Source organism: Dendrobates tinctorius, unplaced genomic scaffold (genome assembly GCF_039654945.1).
Source record: "Dendrobates tinctorius isolate UK_male_01 unplaced genomic scaffold, ASM3965494v1 ptg000326l, whole genome shotgun sequence".
Classification (NCBI taxonomy): domain Eukaryota; kingdom Metazoa; phylum Chordata; class Amphibia; order Anura; family Dendrobatidae; genus Dendrobates; species Dendrobates tinctorius.
Window position 1 is genome coordinate 1,157,514 of NW_027361993.1, and position 25,428 is coordinate 1,182,941.

The 25,428-nt window shown below is 43.9% G+C and overlaps 1 protein-coding gene across 2 annotated transcripts in view; it reads right to left on the reverse strand.

The window, feature by feature from the left end:
- MMEL1 (membrane metalloendopeptidase like 1) overlaps positions 1-25,428 on the reverse strand; it is a 742,661-nt gene that overhangs the window by 334,458 nt on the left and 382,775 nt on the right. For both annotated transcript variants that reach the window (XM_073561692.1, XM_073561691.1), the window contains exon 2: positions 25,057-25,220. In XM_073561692.1, the coding sequence (XP_073417793.1) occupies positions 25,057-25,210 (154 nt within the window). In that variant the 5' untranslated portion in view covers positions 25,211-25,220. The remainder of the gene's footprint in view (positions 1-25,056; positions 25,221-25,428) is intronic.

Here is a 25,428-nt window from a genome sequence, read left to right on the forward strand (position 1 = left end):
ACTAAATGATGCACCCACAACACCCTATAAATACTGATTGATAACATAAAGAAATAAACAATACTCACCTATACCCATTTGGCAGATGCTCTACTCCACTTTGTGCATTGTGTAGACTGAGGCTCTGCACAGTAGGCGCAGTATAGTGACGTCATTGCACCCCCTGTGCCAAGACTAAGACTCACAAGTAGAATGGTGGAACACGGAGTCAACTGCTCCCTCCTACATTATACTGTTCAACTAAGTCATTCAGATACAGATACCATTGAAATGTGTCAGCTACCCCCCTATCCTTTCTGACTCATGGTCCCTATAGTGGTCACGTGACCTGCCACTATTATGGATTACTGCAAAATACTATATTTTGAAGATATCAGTGAACATTCTATCATGTTTTATTGAACTCTTTTTATCCAGGGCTCAAAACGTTTACTTGTGAATTTTTGGATATACTGTACATAAGGAGCATTTCAAAATAAGTGTGTAGTGTCAAGTCTATATATCTCTAAAGCAAACTTGACGGAGAATACATACATCCCAAACATAATTACACTAATCATGAATTCTTAGGGTACGTTCCGATGCTCAGGAATTGCTGCTGCCAGATTTCTAGAAATCCCATGACCGCTATGCATGCACAGACGCCCATGGATCCCCCTTCAGACACTGATATGTGGCACATATTTCAAGCCTGCAGCATGTCAATTTCGATTGCCAAGACGCTATTCTCAGCAAAAGAAAAGTAATCAATTGAATTGTAATGAATGCGGCAAATCTGCACAGTTCAGTGAACATATGCGGATTTACCTGCATACAATAAAAGGCAGCAAGCACTATGGACACAGCGAACACATGCTGTGTCCAAAGTGCTGCTAGTTCCAGATTGTGGGGACATAGGGTGCATTTAGACTATTGTGGGGAGGTTGAGCTGGGTATGGTTCTGTCTGTAATTGAGACAGAGATTGACAGAGGGTGTCATGTGGCAGACTGCCCATCAGCGGTCACTAGAGAGCACCGATGGCAGTGATTATGTAACTGTCATTTGAGTGTTACATAACTGCCAGAGGTCAAGGTGACTCTGATTGGGCAGTGGTGACTGTCAGGTGACAGAGGGTGGGGCTACCTGGTCTGTCTGAATAAATACTGAGGTAAGCTTCCAGAAGCTTCAGTCAGCCAGGGGATCTCACAGGTTAGGAGAGTCTGTCACACAAAGGAGACCCCTCAGAGACTTTGGACAGTGGAAACGGTCACGGGGGGTGACCCTATAGGACATTGGTCACAGGCAGAGATGACCTGTGAGGACCTGGATTATTGGTGGACTTTGTAAGGTGAAATGCCGTGGTGGATTGGCCTAGGGCAGCCATGGCGGATAGAGCCACGAAGTACGCCTGACTGAAAAAAAGTGTACAAGTGAAGGTACCCGGGCCTGTCTGCAGGAGGATAACAGTGTGAAACATCTGTCGTGTTTTGTTCTGGTCATCGTGAGTGCGGCCAATAAAAGCAAACCTGTTGAATACAATTCCTGCCTCTGTCTAGTGCCTGTCGACATCAAGAAGCGGGTCACCCCCATTTCTGTGAGTACAACATACCTCCGCCGCCTACCAGCCACACCACCTGAATACCACAGCATGCTACCCTCCGCCCCAGCCTGTCACCCAGACCCCTACACTATCATAGAGGTTAAATGACTGTCAACAATCGGTAGTTTATATCACTTTCTTAGACAGGCTGACAGTACTTTCACATGCTTCATTTGCCAGTGCCACATGCTGAAAAATGGCCCCACACCGTGATGTTTCCATCTCCAAATGTCACTGTGGGTATGGTGTTTATGAGGTGATATACAGTGTCTTTGCCTCCAAACATGTTGTGCATTATGGCGCCCAAAGAGTTCCAATTTTGATCTCATCTGACCAGACTATATTCCCCCAGTATTTCACAGGCTTGTCTAAATGTTGTTGTGCAAACTTTAAAAGAGCAAAAAACAGGTGGTTCTTGGCTGTTGGACAACTATTCTGATAATTATTTTTACTCCTCTATCTCAGAGAGCACATGGTCATGGCCGGTTTACGGCGAAATTATGCTCTTTCCACTTCCAGATTAAGGCCCCAACAGTGCTCATTTGCACAGCGCTCACTAGAAATTCTTCTGTAACCAATGCCATTAGTATGTTTAGCAACAATAAGGCCTCTTTCACACTTCCGTTTTTTACAATCAGTCAAAATCCGCCAGGTTTTGAAAAAAACGGATCCGCAATTTTTTTTTGCGGATCCGTTTTTTTCCCCATTGACTTTCATTATTGGCGGATCTTGACGGATTGCCGTCCGTTGCATCTGTTTTTGTGCGGATCCGCCATAATGTTGCTGTCCGTCAACATCCTCAAAGATTTCCAAACGGAGCTTGCAACGTTTTTTTGGCCTGCGGGTCCTCCAGACACTGATTTAACCTGAAATTCTGTCTGGGTGCCGGACAAAAAAAAAAAATCTCTGTCTCTCTCTCTCTCTCTTTCCTTCCTGGCCAGCGGTTCCTTTAAATTTCCTCATTTTACGGATCCTGTGGCATCCGTTCACATCAGTTAAGAACGGATCCGCTTGTCCGCCTTTTTGGCGGATTTTAACTGACACAAAAAACTGAAGTGTGAAAGAGGTCTAAGGTTGTGAAGGTCTTGAGCATCTCAAAGGTCTTATCCATCATTGTGTTGTTTCTTGTGTAGCACCTTGTTAATGAAACACCTTTTTATAGGCCACCAGTGGAACCAGCTGATATTATTTTTCTCTAAGAGACAGGATTGTTCTTTAATTACTGATATATCTTAGCTGGTGTCATGAATTTCCATTGATTTTTGCACCTTGCTTTCTTCATGTTTTCAATACTTTTCCCTGTGCCATTTCTCATTATTGCACATAACTTAATTTATGGACATCTATAATTTGATTTCTTTGCCTGTGTGGATTGTATGGGTTGTTAACTAATATCTGATGAGAATTTCAGATCAATAGCACTTTTAGAATTATAGTTACTTAGAAAATTGATGACATGTTCAATGCTTATTATACTCACTGTAGTTTGAATATTTCCTGTAGAACATGCTGCTTGTACACAGGAATATATGCTTTCAAGAACAAAAAAAAATTAAGCAAGTTTAACCCCTTCACCCCCAAGGGTGGTTTGCACGTTCATGACCGGGCCAATTTTTACAATTCTGACTACTGTACCTTTATGAGGTGATAACTCTGGAACGCTTCCATGGATCCCGGTGATTCTGACATTGTTTTCTCGTGACATATTGTACTTCATGGTAGTGGTAAAATTTCATTCAAATAACTTGCGTTTATTTGTGAAAAAAACGGAAATTTGGCAAAAATTTTGAAAATTTCGCAATTTTCCAAATTTGAATTTTTATGCCCTTAAATCACAGAGATACGGCACACAAAAAAACTTGATAACTAACATTTCCCACATGTTTACTTTACATCAGCACAATTTTGTAACCAAAATTTTTTTTTTGTTAGGAAGTTATAAGGGTTAAAAGTTGACCAGCGATTTCTCATTTTTACAACACCATTTTATTTTTAGGACCACATCACATTTTAAGCCACTTTGAGGGGTCTATATGATAGAAAATACCCAAAAGTGACACCATTCTAAAAACTGCACCCCTTAAGGTGCTCAAAACCACATTCAAGAAGTTTATTAACCCTTTAGGTGCGTCACAGGAATTTTTTTGAATATTTAAAAAAAAATGAACATCTAACTTTTTTTCACCAAAAAAATACTTCAGGTTCAATTTTTTTTATTTTACCAAGGGTAACAGGAGAAATTGGACTGCAAAAGTTATTGTGCAATTTGTCCTGAGTATGCTGATACCTAATTTGTGGGGGGGAATGACTGTTTCGGCGCATGGCAGAGCTCAGAATGGAAGGAGCGCCATTTGACTTTTTCAATGCAAAATTGGCTGGAATTCAGATCGGACGCCATGTCACGTTTGGAGAGTCCCTGATGTACCTAAACAGTGGAAACCCCCTACAAGTGACCCCATTTTGGAAACTAGACCCTCCAAGGAACTTATCTAGATATGTGGTGAGAACTTTGAACCCACAAGGGCTTTACGGAAGTTTATAACGTACAGCGGTACAATTAAAAAATCATATTTTTTCCACAAAAATGATCTTTTCACCCCAATTTTTATTTTTCCAAGGGTAACAGGACCCTAAAAGTTATTGTGCAATTTGTCCTGAGTACGCTGATACCCCACATGTGGGGGTAAACCACTATTTGGGCGCATGGCAGAGCTCGGAAGGGAAGCAGCGCCATTTGACGTTTTTGGCTGGAATTGAGATCGGACACCATGTCGCGATTGGAAAACCCCTGATGTACCAAAACAGTGGAAACCCCCCACAAATAACACCATTTTGGAAACTAGACCCCCTAAGGAACTTATCTAGATGTGTGGTGAGAACTTTGATCCCCCAAGGGCTTCACAGAAGTTTATAACATAAAGCCGTACAATTAAAAAATCATATTTTTTCCACAAAAATGATCTTTTCACCCTCAATTCTTATTTTTCCAAGGGTAACAGCACCCTAAAAGTTATTGTGCAATTTGTCCTGAGTACGCTGATACCCCACATGTGGGGGTAAACCACTATTTGGGCGCATGGCAGAGCTCGGAAGGGAAGCAGCGCCATTTGACGTTTTTGGCTGGAATTGAGATCGGACACCATGTCGCAATTGGAGAACCCCTGATGTACCAAAACAGTGGAAACCCCCCACAAATAACACCATTTTGGAAACTAGACCCCCTAAGGAACTTATCTAGATGTGTGGTGAGAACTTTGATCCCCCAAGGGCTTCACAGAAGTTTATAACATAAAGCCGTACAATTAAAAAATCATATTTTTTCCACAAAAATGATCTTTTCACCCTCAATTCTTATTTTTCCAAGGGTAACAGCACCCTAAAAGTTATTGTGCAATTTGTCCTGAGTACGCTGATACCCCACATGTGGGGGTAAACCACTATTTGGGCGCATGGCAGAGCTCGGAAGGGAAGCAGCGCCATTTGACGTTTTTGGCTGGAATTGAGATCGGACACCATGTCGTGATTGGAGAACCCCTGATGTACCTAAACAGTGGAAACCCCCCACAAATGACACCATTTTGTAAACTAGACCCCCCAAGGAACTTATCTAGATGTGTGGTGAGCACTTTGAACCCCCCAGTGCTTCACAGAAGTTTATAACGCCCGGGCGTGAAAATAAAAAATTTGTATTTTTTCCACAAACATGATCTTTTAGTCACCATTTTTTATTTTCCCAAGGGTAACAGGAGAAATCGGACCCCAAAAGTTGTTGTCCAATTTGTCCTGAGTATGCTGATACTCCATATGTGGGAGAAAACTACTGTATGGGCACACGTCGGGGCTCGGAAGGGAAGTATTGACGTTTTGGAATGCAGACATTGATGGAATGGTCTGCGGGTGTCATGTTGCCTTTGGAGAGCCCCTAATGTACCTAAACAGTGGAAACCCCACACAAATGACCCCATTTTGAAAACTAGACCCCCTAAGGAACTTATCTAGATGTGAGGTGAGCACTTTGAACCCCCAAGGGCTTCACAGAAGTTTATAATACCAGGGCATGAAAATAAAAAAATCGTATTTTTTCCACAAACATGATCAGCTAGTCCCCAATTTTTTTATTTTCCCAAGGGTAACAGGAGAAATTGAACCCCAAAAGTTGTTGTCCAATTTGTCCTGAGTACGATGACACCCCATATGTGGGAGAAAACTACTGTATGGACACATGTCAGGGCTCGGAAGGGAAGTAGTGACGTTTTGGAATGCAGACTTTGATGGAATGGTCTGTGGGTGTCATGTGCATTTGGAGAGCCCCTGATGTACCTAAACTATTGAAACTCCCCACAAGTGACCCCATTTTGGACACTAGATCCCCCACGGAACTTATCTAGATGTGTGGTGAGCACTTTGAACCCCCAAGTGCTTCACAGAAGTTTATAACGCTCAGACGTGAAAATAAAAAAATCATTTTTTTCCACAAAAATGATATTTTTGCCCCCAATTTTTTATTTTCCTAAGGGTAACAGGAGAAATTGGACCCCAAAAATTGTTTTGCAATTTGTCCTGAGTAGGCTAATACCCTACATGTGGGGGTAAAACACTGTTTGGGCGCATGGCAGAGCTTGGAAGGGAAGGAGCACCATTTGACTTTTTCAACTCAGAATTGGCTGGAATTGAGATCAGATGCAATGTTGCATTTGGAGAGCCCCTGATGTGCCCAAACAGTGAAAACCCCCAATTCTAACTCCAACCCGAACCCCAACACACCCCTAACCCTAATCTCAGCCCTAACCCTAACCCTAACCCTAGCCCTAACCCTAACCCTAACCCTAGCCCTAACCCTAACCCTAACCCTAGCCCTAACCTTAGCCCTAACCCTAACCCTAGCCCTAACCCTAGCCCTAACCCTAACCCTAGCCCTAACCCTAGCCGTAACCCTAACCCGTATTTTGACCCACCGAGTCATGTGTGGTCTTATTTTTTGTGGGACGAGTTGACGTTTTTATTGGTACCATTTTCGGGCATGTGACATTTTTTGATCGCTTTTTATTCCAATTTTTGGGACGCAGAAAGAACAAAAACAAGCGTTTCATGAATTGTTTCATGAATTTCTTTTGAGGGAGTGCGTTTACACCGTTCCGCGTGCGGTAAAATTGATAAAGCGGTTTTATTCTTCGGGTCAGTACGGTTACAGCGATACCTCATTTATGTCATTTTTTTATGTTTTGTCGGTTTTATGCAATGAAAACTATTTTATATAAAAAATAATTATTTTTGCATTGCTTTATTCTGCGAGATATAACTTTTTTATTTTTTAGCTGATGATGCTGTTTGGCAGCTCGTTTTTTGCGGGACAAGATGACGTTTTCAGCGGTACAATGGATATTTATATGCGTCTTTTTGATCGCGCGTTATTACACTTTTTGTTTGGCGGTATGATAATAAATCATTATTTTTTGCTTCGTTTTTTATTTTTATTTTTTAAGGGGTTCACTAAAGGGGTTAACGAATGGGACAGTTTTATAGGGTGGGTCATTATGGACGCGGCAATACCTAATATGTGTACTTTTATTGTTTTTTTTTTTTATTTCCAAAAAATGGAATTATTTGGGGGAATATATATATTTTTTTTCTAATTTTTTTGGCGATTTTTTTTTTAATTATTTTAACACTTTTTTTTATTTTTTTTTTACTTTATTAAATAGTCCCAGGTAAGACATCACTGTCCTGTGACAGATCGCTGATCTGTCACATCACAGATCACTGTGACAGATCAGCAATCTGTCAAAGGCAGTGTCGAAGGCTTCCTGCAGGCCCCAGAAGGCCCCCGTCGCCATCTTGGATTCGGGAGCCTGCAGGAAAGGAGCCCCCGCAGCAGCGCTGCACATTGCGCTGCCGTGGGGGGCTCAGGGAAGCACGGAGGGAGCCCCCTCCCTGCCGATGCTTCCCTTCTACCCCCGGTACAAGGGGTTAACGTGTCGGGGGTGGTCCGTGACCGCCCCTGACACATTGTGCCGGGTTTCAGCTGTGATATAATCAGCTGACACCCGGCCGCGGTCAGCGGCGCTCACCACGTGGGCGCCGCTGATCGCGGTAGACGTACTATCCCGTCCATGGGCATAGGGGCCCGGGTCCCATGGACGGGATAGTACGTCTGATGTCAGAAAGGGGTTAAAAAATATATTCACCTGACAACCAAGTGTTTTGCTCATTTGTTGGATAATTAGCATTTTTTTGACAGGCTGATTATTGGAATGAAAGTTCCATGGAACCCTCATTTTGGATAATCATCCAGTGTAAAAACATATCTCTAGTTTACCAAATTAAAAATATATAACATATAATATATAACATAGACAAAGCCTTTAACCCCTTCACCACAAAGCCTGTTTTCACCTTCCTGGCCAAGCTAAATTTTACAATTTTGCCCACTGTCACTTTATGTGGTTATAACTCTGGAACGCTTCAACGGATCCCACAGATTCTGAGAATGTTTTCTTGTGACATATTGTACTTCATGATAGTGGTAAAATTTGTTCGATATGACTTGTATTTATTTGTAAAAATATTGTAAATTTAGCGAAAATTTGAACAATGTTGCAATTTTCAAACTTTTATTTGTTATGCCCTTAAACCAGAGAGTTATGTTAGACAAAATAGTTAATAAAACATTTCCCACATGTGCACTTTACATCAGCACAATTTTTGAAATGTAATTTTTTTTTGTTTTGCTGGATTGGTTTGAGCATGCCATGCCATATTAGTAGAGCCCCTGATGTGCTCGAACAGCAGAACCCCCCATAGGTTACCCCATATTAAAAACTACACCTCTCAAAATTTTGTTTTAGATCCAGATTTATATTATCGCACTGAAAAACAGGTAAAAATGCTGCCAAATGTGTGCCTCTAATTTCTACTGAATGTAGAAACACCCCATATGTGGTTGTACAGTACTGCTTAGCCACACGGCGAGACTCAGGAGAGACAAAGTGCTATTCTCCTCCTGAATTGCAGATTTTGCTAAAATTGTTTGTGTACTCTGTATACAGAGCCCCTAGAAGAGCAGAATCCCCCCTCAAATTACCCAATTTTGGAAATTATACCCCTTTGGGAATTTATCTACAGGTGTAGTGCCAATTTTGACTCCATGAGTGTTTGTAGGAGGGTAAGATATTATGTTTCTCATGCCTCCCTTCCCCATGACTGCATTAACGCTACTCACATAATGCAATCGCGTTATGTGAGCCCATAGCGCTGATGCTTCATCTGCGCTAGCAGTGATGGACCCCCGGATGCTGCAGCCCGCATCCAAGCGTCCATCACAGAATGACGGCACATCGCTAGCGCATGCCGATTCATTGAATGCGCTAATCGGCATGCGCTAGCGATGCGCTTCTAATGGAAGTGATGTAACGCAATCTGTTAAATGGACTGCATTAACGCATTGTGACCCCAGCCTAAGGAGTGGAAAGGAGTTGGCACTTCAACGAGATCAGTACAGACAGGCCGGAATGCTTCACCGGGGGTAACCAAGCGTAGTGATAGATGAATTCAGTTCTGGGGCGAAACAGGCTGAAGGAAATGTCATTGTAGTGAGGTCAGACCTGGAAGGAACTGGGAAGCAATCTAGTATGGTCCGGTTCGGGCGTGTACTGCATCGAAGTGACAGCAAGCAAGGAAAAGATCAGGAAGCAAGTAAATGTGATGATGTATCAACTGTGGATGTAACGTGTGAAATCCTGAGTAAAGAAAGTGTTAAAGTTGTCTCAGACTGTGTCTCCCTTGATGGGGGTCACCTAGAAGAGGGACCGTTATGGACTGGGAAGTGTCCAGGTGTAGATGGAACATGAGGTGCGGGTATGCCGAGGAGCATAGTATTGCATCATGTAGGGGAAGGGCTGGGCACAGCTGCCACCAGAGTACAGGTCACGACTATGGTCCTGTCCCTCCCTTACATGTTGTCCAGAAACCTGCAGCAGTAGATGTTGCTGAGTAAAAATTGCAAACTTCCATTGTAGTGCCCAGTACAGTGCAGTCACCAGTCTGCTGTAGTCATCAGTACGTTGTAGTGCACAGAACGTTGTAGTGATGAGTACGTTATGCCCTGTCATCGCTACATAAATGCCAAACATGTTAACGCTATATGTGGTTTAGGTACACTGTGGGGCTTTGAAGGGGGGGCATTTGGATTTAGACGTACAGAATTTGATGAATTTCATTTGGGAGGGTGAAGAGCTATAGCGCTTTTCCAGAGCCTTAGTACTATCAGTAATGTGGGAGCCCCCTATTTTTCTCTTAGCAGATGACAGAGCTGAGCAATGACATGCTTTTTTGTGGACTGAGTTTGTCAGGATCCTGTCAGCGTCGGCAACTGCCACGGCTGAGCAGGTTGACTTACCCACACTGCGGGAGAGCACGGGGCCCAATACGGTAGTGAAGGTTTAAGCAAACAGGACCTGAGGCACGGAAAATAGTAAGGAGTACCAGGACCTACGATCATGTGACTGCAGGGGGTGGGGCTTAGCGTCCTACTACTGCAGACGATGTAATGTACCTACTGCAGGAATACTGTAGTAGAGGAGAGGAAAACGCAGGTCAGACAAGCAGAGGTCATACACGAGAGGGCGGTGTTGTACAAAAGGGATGAGCAAAGAATAGTCAAGTCACAAGGAGAGAGTCATGCACGAGAGGGAGGTGCGGTACAAGAGGGACAGGCAGAACTCGTAACAGGGACAGAACCGGATCAAAACCAAACAAGCAACAAGTTATCAGGCACAAGGCACACGTACACAAGAGGTAAACTAACTCAGCCGAGGGCAGGAGTATAACTGACACCGGACCTAGGTCTAGTGAGCATTAAATAGCCACCCTCTGCCAGAGAGAGCCAGAAACAATTAACCCCCTGTCTGACCAGGACAGGCCAAAGCGAAACCCTGTCCTGGATCATGACAGTACCCACCTCTCAATGGGGGGCCACTGGACCCCCAGGTCTCTCAGGATACTTGGCGTGAAAGGCCCGGACCAACCAATCCGCAAGAACCGATCGAGCAGGAACCCACGACCGTTCTTCAGGACTGTAGCCTTTCCAATGCACCAGATATTGAAGGGCACGACGAACCAACCTACAGTCGACAATTCGTTCCACCTCGTACTCAGACTGCCCGTCTACCAAAACTGGTGGCGGGGAAGCTGATGATCCCTCCCCACCGGACCTCACAGGTTTCAAAAGGGCCCTATGGAAAACATTGGGCATCCGTAGAGATGGCGGGAGACGCAACCGAAAAGCCACCGGGTTAACTGCTTCAGTAATTTCATAGGGACCTATAAACTTAGGTCCAAGCTTCGCAGAGGGGACCTTGAGCCTTATATTCTTGGTAGATAACCATACCTTATCCCCAATCTGAAACACCGGTCCCGCGGATCATTTTTTTGTCTGCAAAAAATTTTAATTTATCCTGGGCCTTCGTAATGTTACTCTGGACCTCCCGCCATACCTCCCCCAACCGCTGGATAGTCTCATCCACCCCAGGACACCCAGAATTCAAATGGGAAAATTCTCCAAAATGAGGATGAAACCCATAGTTGCAGAAAAAGGGAGATGTACCCGTAGACTGGTTAATGCGGTTGTTAAACGCAAACTCGGCCAACAGTAACACAGAACACCAATCATCCTGTCGGGCTGAGGTCATGCAACGCAGAATTTGCTCCAGAGACTGATTGGTCCGCTCGGTCTGCCCATTAGTCTCTGGATGATAAGCGGATGAAAAGGACAGACCAATACCCAACCTCTTACAAAAAGCCCTCCAAAATCTGGAAACAAATTGCACTCCTCTATCAGACACCACATTCAAGGGTACCCCATGCAACCGCACCACATGCTCAACAAACAATCTGGACAATGTTTCCGCATTAGGTAGAGCTGCCAATGGTACAAAATGTGCCTGCTTACTAAACCTGTCCACCACAACCCAAACGACGGTATTACCCTTGGAGGGGGGAAGGTTGGTGATGAATTCCATGGACAAATGAGTCCATGGTCTCTCAGGAATTGGCAGTGGTACCAATTCCCCGGCCGGCCTGGTATGGGGTTTTTTTTGCACAGGCACAAACATCACATGCAGACACATATTCCCCAACATCAGAGGCTAAAGAAGACCACCAGAATACTCTAGCAATGGCCTTCCGGGTAGCCGAGATCCCTGGATGTCCACCCAGAACTGAGTCATGGAACTCCCGGAGGACCTTGAGACGAAACTGAGCTGGCACAAAAAGTTTATCCACCGGCTTAGCCGGAGGTGCAAGAGACTGGGCTTCCCGAATTTCCCGTTCCAACATATTAGAAACACCTGCCACCACCACCCCAGGCTGAAGAATGGAGGATGGAGGTTCGAGGTGGGGGGGACACCGGATCTAGACTGTGTGACAAGGCATCAGCTCTGACATTTTTGGATCCTGGCCGAAAAGTGATCGAGAAGTGGAATCGGGAAAAAAAAGTGACCATCTAGCCTGTCTGGGAGTCAGCCTTTTAGCTGACTCAATGTAAGCTAGTTTTTTGTGGTCCGTAGTTATGGTTATAGGATGGACAGCCCCCTCCAAAAAATGCCTCCATTCTTCAAAGGCCAACTTTACGGCCAGAAGTTCTCGATTCCCAACATCATAGTTTCTCTCCGCAGGGGAGAATTTCTTCGAGAAAAAGGCGCAAGGTCTCAAATTGGTCAAAGTGGCGGGTCCCTGGGACAATACCGCCCCCACCCCCACCTCTGAGGCATCCACCTCAACATTAAATGGTTCAGACAGGTCCGGTTGAATAAGAACCAGAGCAGACATGAAAAAAAATTTTAAAAACTGAAACGCCGCTATCGCTGCGGCTGACCAGTTCTTAATATCAGCCCCCTTTTGAGTCATGTCTGTGAGGGGTTTAACCACCTGTGAGAACCTCCTTATAAATTTACGATAATAATTGGCGAATCCTAGGAAACGCTGCAGAGCCTTCAAATCACAAGGTTGAACCCACTCGACAATGGCCTGCACCGTATTAGGATCCATGCGATACCCTTCAGCAGACACAATGAACCCCAGAAAAGGCAGTTCCTGAAAAAAAATAAACATTTCTCTAGTTTAGCAAAGAGACAGTTCTCCCGAAGCCTTTGGAGAACTGCCCGAATATGACCATTGTGAGCCTGTTTATCAGGAGAGTAGATCAATATGGCATCCAAATACACCACCATAAAACGTCCAATCAAATCAGAGAACACGTGATGTATGAAATTTTGGAAGATCGCTGGAGCATTGGTCAGACCGAAAGGCATGACCAAATTTTCAAACAACCCTTCAGTAGTGAGAAAAGCAGTTTTCCACTCATCTCCTTCCCGGACTCGGATAAGGTTATACGCTCCTCGTAGATTTAATTTCAAAAGCCACTTAGCTCTGGGCAACTGGTTGTATAAATCAGGAATAAGTGGGAGGGGATATGTATTTCTCACAGTTATCTTATTTAACTCACGAAAATTGAGGCATGGGCGTAAACCACCATCTTTTTTCTTTACGAAAAAGATCTCCGCCGCCACGGGAGAAACAGAAGGACGAATGTGTCCCTTACGGAGATTCTCGGAAATGTATTCCTTCATCGCAGCCCGTTCTGGACCTGAAAGGTTATACAAGCGGGTCTTGGGCAATTTAGCACCTGGAACCAGGTCAATGGCACAATCAAATGGGCAGTGTGGTGGTAAAACCTCAGCCTCTTTTTCGGAGAAAACGTCCGTATAGTCTTTTAGATACTCCGGAATACCTTCCAGACCCATGGATGACACAGACACAGTAACAAGACATTTTTCAGAACAATAGGGACCCCATTTAACAATGTCCCAAGATTCCCAATTAATCACTGGATTATGTAATTGTAACCAGGGGAACCCCAACACCAGTCCCGCAGGTTGTCCATAACAAAACATGAAATATGTTCCTGGTGCAAGGACCTCACTTTAAGGAGAAACTCTTCTGTACGAAATATGACATCATTCTTAGCCAGTGGTGTTTTGTCAATGGCAACAACGTGAATAGGAGTCTCCAACCTAACTGTCCCTAAATTACACCTGGACACCAAGTCAGAGTCAATAAAGTTCAACGACGATCCACAATCCACGAAAGCAGAAGTGATTGTGGAGACACTCCAACAACAAAGTTCCACTTGTAACAACATTTTTGAAAATGGAGAAAAGGGTACCTGAGAGCCTGGGTGACCTCCACGACAATCACCAGGGCTCAGTCGCTTGCAGGTTGGTGGACAAGAAGGGCAATCCTTTTTCCAATGTCCGGAATCCCCACAGAAAAAACAGCACTTTCCCAAGCGCCGTTGTGTCTTTCCTTTCTCCTTGAAGTCGATGGTTACCATCGCCATGATTTCCAATGTAAGACTGGCTCCCCTTCCTTGAGAAAATAATGGGGTTTCAACCTGCATCACTCCCCTGGCCCGTAGCCTGCAATCCATTCGGATGGCTTGTGTCATAGCCTCCTCCAGGGAATCAGGCGGAGGGTGGAGAGCCAAGGCATCTTTTAGATGTTCAGACAGGCCTCTACGGAACAAACCCTGGAGGGCGGCATCATTCCAGCAGACCTCAGCAGCCCAGCGTCTGAACTCTGAGCAGAACCACTCGGCTGAGTGCTTCCCCTGACACACACTCATCACCCTGTCCTCAGCCATACGCATCTGATCAGGCTCATCATAAATATGCCCCAAGGTCTCAAAAAATGCATCCACAGTCATACGCTCAGGGGCAGTGGTAGGAAGGGAGAAAGCCCAAGCCTGGGGAGCTCCCCTTAACAGAGACATAATGACCCCTACTCTCTGACTTTCATCCCCCGAAGAGTGTGGTCTCAATGAAAAAAAAAGCTTACAGCCCTCCTTGAACACTTTGAATTTCCTTCTATCTCCAGAAAAAGTATCTGGTAACTTAACCGGAGATTCAGGGGAAATTACTGTAACCTCCCGAGCCCCTGATGATAAAAGCCCCTGCACAGTGTCAGCGATCAGCTGCTGAGACTGAGCCAGGGCTAGCTGTTCCCCCAGGAGTCTCTGAGACATCTGAGTCAGGTGCTTTACCTGCTCAGAAAGAGCATGCAAAGGATCCATCACACACACAGGCGATGGGGAGCAGAGAAAAAAAATGTTAACGGTCAGTTATAATGTCAGGATCCTGTCAGCGTCGGCAACTGCCATGGCTGAGCAGGGTGATTTACCCACACTGCGGAAAAGCACGAGGCCCAATACGGTAGTGAAGGTTTAAGCAGACAGGACCTGAGGCACTGAAAATAGTAAGGAGTACCAGGACCTACGATCATGTGACTGCAGGGGGCGGGGCTTAGCATCCTACTACTGCAGATGATGTAATGTACCTACTGCAGGAATACTGTAGTAGAGAAGAGGAAAACGCAGGTCAGACAAGCAGAGGTCATACACGAGAGGGTGGTGCGGTACAAAAGGGATGAGCAGAGAATAGTCAAGTCACAAGCAGAGAGTCATACACGAGAGGACGGTGCGGTACAAGAGGGACAGGCAGAACTCGTAACAGGGACAGAACCGGATCAAAACCAAACAAGCAACAAGTTATCAGGCACAAGGCACACGTACACAAGAGGTCAACTAACTCAGCCAAGGGCAGGAGTATAACTGACACAGAACTTAGGTCCAGTGAGCATTAAATAGCCACCCTCTGCCAGAGAGAGGCAGAAACAATTAACCCCCTGTCTGACCAGGACGGGCCAAAGCGAAACCCCATCCTGGATCATGACAGAGTTGAAACTTTTGTTGAGAATATTTTACATAACATTTGGGATCACATTTTTCCATTGGGCTATGCTGACCACTTACTCTGGGGCTTCTGCGGCATTGTCGTATTTTGCTAGCTATAATTTTTCCATATTTCAGTTGACAGAGTCTTGTGAGGGATTGCTTTTCGCTGGACGAGTTGATATTTTGATTGGTACTATTTTTGGGCACATGACATTTTTTGATCACTCTTTATTCAGATTTTTGGGAGGCAGAATGAACAAAAAACAGCAATTCAGAATTGTTTTTTTTTATGCTGTTCCACATGTGGTAAAATTGATAAGCCAGTTTTATTCTTTGGATCAATATGATTATGTAAGGAGAAGACCCAGACCAGGCCAACCTACTCCGTGACGGATCCGGAACTGTTGGGGCTGTCACCCAGGTTTCACGGGGAAAGCTTATGGCCTTGGACCGACCTCTGCACCTAGGAGTAGGGGGCTTGGCTAAGATAAAAGGGCCACAGCGTGCGAGAAATCAGTTAGCTGCAGCGGGAACGTGCAGCTTGCAGGAGGGCAGTGTCAGGGCTCCTTCTGAAAAGCCAACTGCCAGAGCAGGCCTAAACCAGCAGAGGCTAAAAGCTGCTATCAGAGACTGCCGACAACGACGTACTTGGTCCCTGCTAATATCGCTGACTATGAGTGATAGAACGCCCAGTCAGGACATAAGCATGTGCACCCATCGACAGGAGACTTGGGACACCCGCTGTGAGGGGTTTCCCTTTCTACCTGAATCGAGTTGCTCCTTGTCCCTGTACGCTGACAGGGGGAAAGACTGTGCTCTGTCTGGCTCATTGTTTCCTGACACACTGATCACCGATCGGACCACGAGGAATCACCGCCGCCGCCAGGATCTGGGACGCCATCTTTTCCAGGACCATACCGGACACCTTACGCACCACAGCTTCGGCACCAACATCCACATCCTGAACAAACTGCCTTCTGAAGTCATCGGACTGATATGTTTGCTATTCTTGAGCTTCGTACCCTATTATTCACACCCTTTTTCCCCTGAGTTACGCACCCTGTGTTCCTTTATACTGTTTTCCTTGTTTTCTCCCTGGGAGGAGTATACCTGTTAAATGAATCCCCATGATAACCCTTGCTCTTCCCCCGACCTGTTACTGCATCTTGCAACCTGCTCACACTTACAGCAATCCCATAATTATATAGTTTTTTATGTTTTAGTGTTTCTGCACAGTAAAAACTATTTTATAGAGAGGTTATTTTTGCATCACTTCACTCCGAGAGCTATAACTTTTTCATTTTTCCACTAACAGAGCTGTAGGTTGGCTTGTTATTTGCGGGACAAGATTACGTTTTCAAAGATACTATTTTTATTTACATTCATCTTTTTATTTGTATTTTATTCCACATTTTTGTTCAGCGATATGATGATAAGCATTGTTTTTTTGCCTCATTTTTTTATTTATTTTTCACTGAAGGAGTTAACTAGTGGGACAGTGTTATAGGTCAGGTCGTTCTGCACATGTTGATAGCGTACAGTGGGGAAAAAAAGTATTTAGTCAGTCAGCAATAGTGCAAGTTCCACCACTTAAAAAGATGAGAGGCGTCTGTAATTTACATCATAGGTAGACCTCAACTATGGGAGACAAACTGAGAAAAAAAATCCAGAAAATCACATTGTCTGTTTTTTTTTCATTTTATTTGCATATTATGGTGGAAAATAAGTATTTGGTCAGAAACAAACAATCAAGATTTCTGGCTCTCACAGACCTGTAACTTCTTCTTTAAGAGTCTCCTCTTTCCTCCACTCATTACCTGTAGTAATGGCACCTGTTTAAACTTGTTATCAGTATAAAAAGACACCTGTGCACACCCTCAAACAGTCTGACTCCAAACTCCACTATGGTGAAGACCAAAGAGCTGTCAAAGGACACCAGAAACAAAATTGTAGCCCTGCACCAGGCTGGGAAGACTGAATCTGCAATAGCCAACCAGCTTGGAGTGAAGAAATCAACTGTGGGAGCAATAAGTAGAAAATGGAAGACATACAAGATCACTGATAATCTCCCTCGATCTGGTGCTCCACGCAAAATCCCACCCCGTGGGGTCAGAATGATCACAAGAACGGTGAGCAAAAATCCCAGAACCACGCGGGGGGACCTAGTGAATGAACTGCAGAGAGCTGGGACCAATGTAACAAGGCCTACCATAAGTAACACACTACGCCACCATGGACTCAGATCCTGCAGTGCCAGACGTGTCCCACTGCTTAAGCCTGTACATGTCCGGGCCCATCTGAAGTTTGCTAGAGAGCATTTGGATGATCCAGAGGAGTTTTGGAAGAATGTCCTATGGTCTGATGAAACCAAACTGGAACTGTTTGGTAGAAACACAACTTGTCATGTTTGGAGGAAAAAGAATACTGAGTTGCATCCATCACACACCATACCTACTGTAAAGCATGGTGGTGGAAACATCATGCTTTGGGGCTGTTTCTCTGCAAAGGGGCCAGGATGACTGATCCGGGTACATGAAAGAATGAATGGGGCCATGTATCGTGAGATTTTGAGTGCAAACCTCCTTCCATCAGCAAGGGCATTGAACATGAAACGTGGCTGGGTCTTTCAACATGACAATGATCCAAAGCACACCGCCAGGGCAACGAAGGAGTGGCTTCGTAAGAAGCATTTCAAGGTCCTGGAGTGGCCTAGCCAGTCTTCAGATCTCAACCCTATAGAAAACCTTTGGAGGGAGTTGAAAGTCCGTGTTGCCAAGCGAAAAGCCAAAAACATCACTGCTCTAGAGGAGATCTGCATGGAGGAATGGGCCAACATACCAACAACAGTGTGTGGCAACCTTGTGAAGACTTACAGAAAACGTTTGACCTCTGTCATTGCCAACAAAGGATATATCACAAAGTATTGAGATGAAATTTTGTTTCTGACCAAATACTTATTTTCCACCATAATATGCAAATAAAATGAAAAAAAAAACAGACAATGTGATTTTCTGGATTTTTTTTTCTCAGTTTGTCTCCCATAGTTGAGGTCTACCTATGATGTAAATTACAGACGCCTCTCATCTTTTTAAGTGGTGGAACTTGCACTATTGCTGACTGACTAAATACTTTTTTTCCCCACTGTATATGTGTACTTTTTTACATTAATATATTTATTTATTGAATTAATATTTTTTCTTCTTTGTTCTTTATTTTGTGATTTATTTTTGTAATATTTTTTCAATTTGCAATAACTTTTTTTTACATTTTCCCAGGATGGGACATGAACCTGCTTCTGCATTGCACAGCATTAGATCAGCATTTGACATGCATGGAGAAGTTGTGTCAGCTCGTGCACTGAGCATGAGCTAACAGTCCACCATCCGTGGGTGACCCTGCGTCCATTTTTTGGCTCGGGGTCACCGTAGAGATCATCAGCATAATGCAATCGCATTGCCTTGTGCTGATGGGAGCACAGAGGGAGCTCTTTCCCTCTGCCATGCCCTCTGATATCAGTGTCAGTATTGAAAGTGGCACGACAGGAATTAAATGCAAGGGTGTTGCTGCAGGGTGTCAGCTCTCATTAAGACCTGACAGCCGCATTTGATCGTGGTGGCTCTCAGTGTGAGACTACGCAATCATGGCATCATATATTTACTTCTCTTTGCGGGAACGCAACTCCTGCAGAGCAGTATATTTACGGGCCATGTCGGGAAGGGGTTAAAGAGGGGTCCACTTGCCATTAACATGTAATTGTTTTATCTGATGCAAATGCTGCTGACCTCTGCAACCTGACCATTTTTTTGCTCCTTTGTCTCTCTGCTCCTGAGATATGACCTTCTCCTCTTTCTATGTAAAGGCCCCGTCACACACAGCGAGATCGCCAGCGAGATCGTTGATTTTGTGACGCCACAGCGATCTCGCCAGTGAAATCGCTGTGTGTGACACGGATCAGTGACCGCCCCCCCCCGCGGGGTATCGTTGATCGCGCTGGAACGTCCTGGGCCGTTTTTTGATCGTTGGTCTCCCGCTGGCCGGCACGCATCACTGTGTGTGGCAGCGAGAGACCAGCCATCAACGACGCTGGACGCTGGTTTCCAATGTAAACAGCGGGTATCTAAGAGCCACGAGGCTCTTAGATACCCGCTGTTTACATTGGAAACCAGCTTGCTCACTGGTCCTGATCGATGGGGCTGTCTATGTGACAGCTAACTATGTCCCAGCGATCCCATCTACGTCGGATCGTTGGTGGGATCGCTGGGACATCGTTATGTGTAACGGGGCCCTAAATCTAGTTTTATTAGCCAATGGGGCATGATGCTCAAGAACACACCCAGAAGGAAACATTTAGAATAACTCCCATGGCCAACAAAACTAGATTGACATAAAAGCAAGAGGGTAATGCATCTCAGGAAGAGCAAGAATAAAAAAAGAACTTCAGATTTAGATGAACAGTGACATTTCGACAAAACATTACATATTTATGGCAAGTGACATGTCGGCTTTTAAAATTCTGCTTTCTTCAAACATCTCATAAGAAAAAACAAAAATCAAGTTTTATAAAATACTTGATTAATTTGAAAACATTGCAATAACAAATATTTAATCAGTATGCTTTTCAGAGCATGACGAAATCATACAAATCTCACTACTGACACCTAGAGACCAAATATGTAAGACACCCATGGGTGCCAAATACCCCTTATGGATAATGCCATGAATTAAATGATAACCGTTGTTTTAATTTGTAATTTGTAAATCAGTAGCGAACATGAAAATAGGAAACATGATAATTTATTTTATAACACAAAATTTTCTTCTTTCTCCTCGTGGAATGCTTTACCACTCTCATTTCATGACAAATACTGTATATGAACATTCTGTATTCAGTGAAGACAGGTTTCCTCATTACTGAGAAAAGAGATGACACCTGGTGCTCATAAGATTCTATGGAGAGGGGAAAGGAGAAGAGGAAGGAGGAATTAGAGGCCGACTCAAACATTCTGCTGCAAATTCTCCAGAAATGAGGTGGAGAAGCAAGATAAAAACACAGACATCCTGCTGCAAGTTCTCCTGTAAAAAGAATTGAGGAGGTAGAGGCAGACAGAGACATCCTGCTGCAAATTCTCCTGAAAGGAAGTGAAGGAGTTGGAGGCAGACACAGATATCCCAAATGAGGTGGAGAACCTAGAGGCAGACACAAACATCTTGCTGCAAGTTATCCTGAAATGAGGGGGAGGAACTAGAGGCAGACACGGACATACTGCGGCAAGTTATGCTGAAATGAGAGGGAGGGACTAGAGGCAGACACAGACATTCTGCTGCATGTTATCCTGAAGTGAGGGGGAGGAACTAGAGGCAGACACAGACATTCTGCTGCAAGTTATCCTGAAATGAGAGGGAGGGACTAAAGGCAGACACAGACATTCTGCTGCAAGTTATCCTGAAATGAGAGGGAGGGACTAGAGGCAGACACAGACATTCTGCTGCAAGTTATCCTGAAATGAGAGGGAGGGACTAGAGGAAGACACAGACATTCTGCTGCATGTTATCCTGAAGTGAGGGGGAGGAACTAGAGGCAGACACAGACATTCTGCTCCAAGTTCTCCTTAAATGAGGGAGAGGAGCTAGTGCCAGAAACAGACATTCTGCTGCAAGTTCTGCTGAAATGGAGGGGGAGGAGCAAGAGGAAGACACAGATATTCTGCTGCAAATTCACTTGAAATGAGAGGGAGAAATTAGTGGCAGAAACAGGCATTCTGCTGCAAGTTACCCTGAAAAGAGGGGAAGGAACTAGAGACAGGCACAGACATTCTGCTGCAATTTCTCCTTAAATGAGAGAGAGGAGCTATAGGCAGTCTCAGACATTCTGCTGCAAGTTCTCCTTAAATGAGGGAGAGGAGCTTGTGGCAAAAATAGATATTCTGCCGCAAGGTCTGCTGAAATGAGGGAGCGGAGCTAGAGGCAGACACAGACATTATGCAGCAAATTCTCCTGAAATGAGAGGGAGAAGCTAGTTGCAGAAACATACATTCTGCTGCAAGTTATCCTGCAATGAAGGAGGAACTAGAGGCAGACACAGACATACTGCTGCAAGTTATCCTGAAATGAAGGAGAGGAGCTAGAGGCAGACACAGACATTCTGCTGCAAGTTATATTGAAATGAGGGTGGAGGAACTAGAGGCAGACACAGACATTCTGCTGCAAGTTCTGCTGAAATGAGAGGTTGAGCTAGAAGTCAATACAAACATTCTACTGCAAGTGTTCCTGAAATGAGGGGGATGAGCTAGAGAAAGACGCAGACACTGTGCTGTAAGCTCTCCTGAAATGACAGTTACACTAAGTTTAAACCAATGACATAGATAAAAGGGTCAATAATAATTAGTCTGTTACACTGGGGACTTCCAGCTTTTAGTAATGCCTCTGGTTAAATCAGATTATAATCTGCAATTTTGTGAAATATTCTTAGCAAAACTTAAATGCAGAATGGAAATGGGCCTTTACAAAACTATTCCTTCCAAAAATGGCCCCACTAGCAAATCAAGAGAATGAATCTAATGTGGGAAACCCTATAATTAACATGTACAAAAAATGCAATTCAGTGCTCATGTAATACACCACCACCAGCACCCCAATCATCAGGGGACTATGAAAAAGGGTAGTCCTAACTTGTCAGGTAGACCCTTTAAGTTTATCCAGATTGCCCTGTCATCAGGACACTGATGCTGACTAATGCAGCCTGTAATCTGTTAAAGTTCTCCTTACAGGATAGCACCGCTCGCCTGCCTCACAGCCTCCTATCTTGCTTGCTGGGGGGCATTGTGCTTTTGCTTGATTGACAGTTCGGATCATCGTCATCTTTGTACCACCGGTAAGAAGTGTGCGCTCTCTGATGCTGCTATGAAGAAGCTTTGTCTCAACATCGTAGGACGAGGGTAGTAGCACTGAAATTGGCCAGGATCAAGAGCTAACAGTGTGCTCCAGTGATCCCAACCAGCCATAGTGCAGTGCTTACAAGCTCAAAAAGCAATTGAAAGGAGCTTGTAAGCACTGTGTATGTTCTGCCACTCCTGTGGTCCTCAGCAATCGAGCTATAGGAAATAGAAAAATTAAGTAAAAATAATACAAATGAATGGTGCATAATATTTATAAGATGTTAATTGGAATGTTGCTTGGTTTTACAAATATTTTCCATTTTTTTCTCATCTAAGAAGATAACAATAACTTTAATGGTACAAGTAGACAGGCTGGCATTCCTGTACTCACAAGTGCAATAAATAGAGCCGGGCAGAGCAGTCATTGGGACTTTCACGGTTCTCAGTGAGTTCACTTTTTCACAACTACAAACTGACTATGAATTTCCAGAATTTCCAGATGTAGCAGAGCCGACTGGGGGATTTCAATGGTGTAATGTCATCACTATGACAATTTACTAAGCCAAGCTAATATGGTAACTCTACCAGTGGGAAACAACAGATTATTTTATCATAATACCACCAGGTGCCATATGACAAACTCATTCTAGATAGGCTACTGCAGAGCTAAAAGAGTTTACTGAAATGTTAGGCAGCTAATACAACACATTAAACAACATCGACTCGGTAACTAAGCTCTGCTACATCTGTAGATAGATGGAAGGAGTCTTGCCAGTGACCTGCGCTGGTTTAACAGTAATAATCACTTCTATTATGGCCGCTTGCCCCAGCACTCAGAAATCAATACCGCTGCCATGGCCGCTGCTCACACAGTGCAAAGAAATATTCCAGGGTTTATGGATTTGTATAGAAAGCAATCTGTCTCCTCTCTTAAAGGGGTAATCATGCATGACAGGCTGCCGTTAACCCTTTGCTTCTGCAGTTTCTCCTCCAAAGAGAGTGTCCCACCACTTCAGAACAATAACCCGACTTTATGGATTTAATGAATTGATGATAATTGCACCAGGCTATTGATGCTAGGACTGGAAATGCATGTCATGTCCAGGCAAATAATAACTCCACCTGGAGATACATATATATATATATATATATATATATATATATATATATATACACAAATGTAGCAGAGCTGAGAACATCAAATATAGTAGAGCTATAGAGTGCTACTATAGAGTAGAGTGCTACATTTAGGAGGGTCAAGACTGCTGGATATAGTGGAGTTGAAAATGCCAAAGGTTCTAGAGCTCAAATTGCTAGATTTAACAGATGCAGCAGACTTCAGGTTCCCAAATCTCAAGTAGCAGTGCTAGGATTAGTAGATGCAGATCTCAATACAAATCCTAACCAAATTGCTTTGAACATGTTGATATCCTGACAGCTGAGTTCTTCAATTTTTAGCCTTTGCTTTGCCCTGTGAAAGCTAGATGTAGCAGAGTTGAGATTGCAGATATAGCAGTGCTGAGATTGTAAATGTAGTATGGCTAAGATTGAAGATGTAGCAGTGCTGAGATTGGAGATATAGCAGAGCTAAGATTGGAGATGTAGTAGGACTGAGATTGCAAATGTAGAAGGACTCAGATTGCAGATGTAGCAGAGCTGAGGTTGCAGATGTAGCAGTGCTGATTTTGCAGATGTAGCAGGGCTGAAATTGCAGATGTAGCAGGGCTGAAGTTGTAGATGTAGCAGAGCTTAGGTTGCAGATGTAGCAGAGTTGAAATTGTAGATGTAGTAGATCTGAGATTGCAGATGTAGCAGTGCTGAGATTGCAAATGTAGCAGCATTGAAACTACAAATGTAGTAGAGCTGAGATTGCAGATGTAGCAGAGCTGAGATTGCAGATGTAGCAGAATTGAGATTGCAGATGTAGCAGTGATGAGGCTGCAGATGTAGTAGAGCTGAAAAAGCTTATGTAGTAGAGCTTATGTTGCAGATGTAGCAGTGCTGAGACTACAGATGTGGCAGAGCTGAGATTGCAGATGTAGCAGTGCTGAGATTGCAGATGCAGCAGAGCTGAGATTGCAGATGTAGCAGAATTGAGATTGCAGATGTAGCGGTGATGAGGCTGCAGATGTAGTAGAGCTGAAAAAGCTTATGTAGTAGAGCTTATGTTGCAGATGTAGCAGTGCTGAGACTACAGATGTGGCAGAGCTGAGATTGCAGATGTAATGAAGCTGATTGCAAATGTAGCAGTGCTGAGATTGCAGATGCAGCAGAGCTGAGAATGTAGATATAGCTGTGCTATGGTTGCTAAATATAGCTGCATTTGGCACAATTTAAAGAGACTGCCTGGACTCATTATGTGTTTTCTGTAGTTTTAACAAATTCTTCTAACTCAGTGAATTATCATCATGCATAAAAAATAGAAACCCACAGAGTTATAAAATCAACTAAACGATGCTATATTGTATATTAGTCATGGTATTAGTGCCACTACTAGCAAGTACTATCTATAGACATACCTGTATAGAGCTGAGTTTGCATTTTCATGGTGCTCGCTCTGTGGATTTTGCATAGGACTGCAGGAAAACTAGCTACATTATTTTAATACATAGTATCATGCATGAGAGATGTATATGTTATACGGTGAATGTGCCATTCTGATACCATAATGTAATTTTCCATAGGATGATAGACAAACCTTTAAATTCAGAGCGTTCTAGTCCAGCTCTGCTACATAACACATCCATCCATTAGCCATTGTGGTGCCAAGTGATCACACAGCATGAACATGCCCATGATATTAGATTCTTCTTACCTTTATTAGTTGTGTATACCACCAGGAGAGCAATCAGACCACCGGTCATCAAGAAGAGCAGCACGGAGAGGCCAATTTCTACGACACGCCAAGACTTTTTTACAGATTTATTGGATTTTTCTACTATATCCATTTGACTCTCGGATTTCCCCATAATTGTAACACTTTAAAAGAAAAAATAAAAAGCAAGAAAAAAATAAAAAGATATTAAAGTGGCGGAGCTTATACTCTGGTGTTTACAGCCTAAGCAGCTCATAGAAAAGAGAGAATGAAGAAACAGTGAGCGGCAGAGGGGACTGCAGAGATATTAACACTGGAGGCAGGGGATGCAACCAAATGACAGCAAGCAGAGAATAATGCACATCGAGGAGA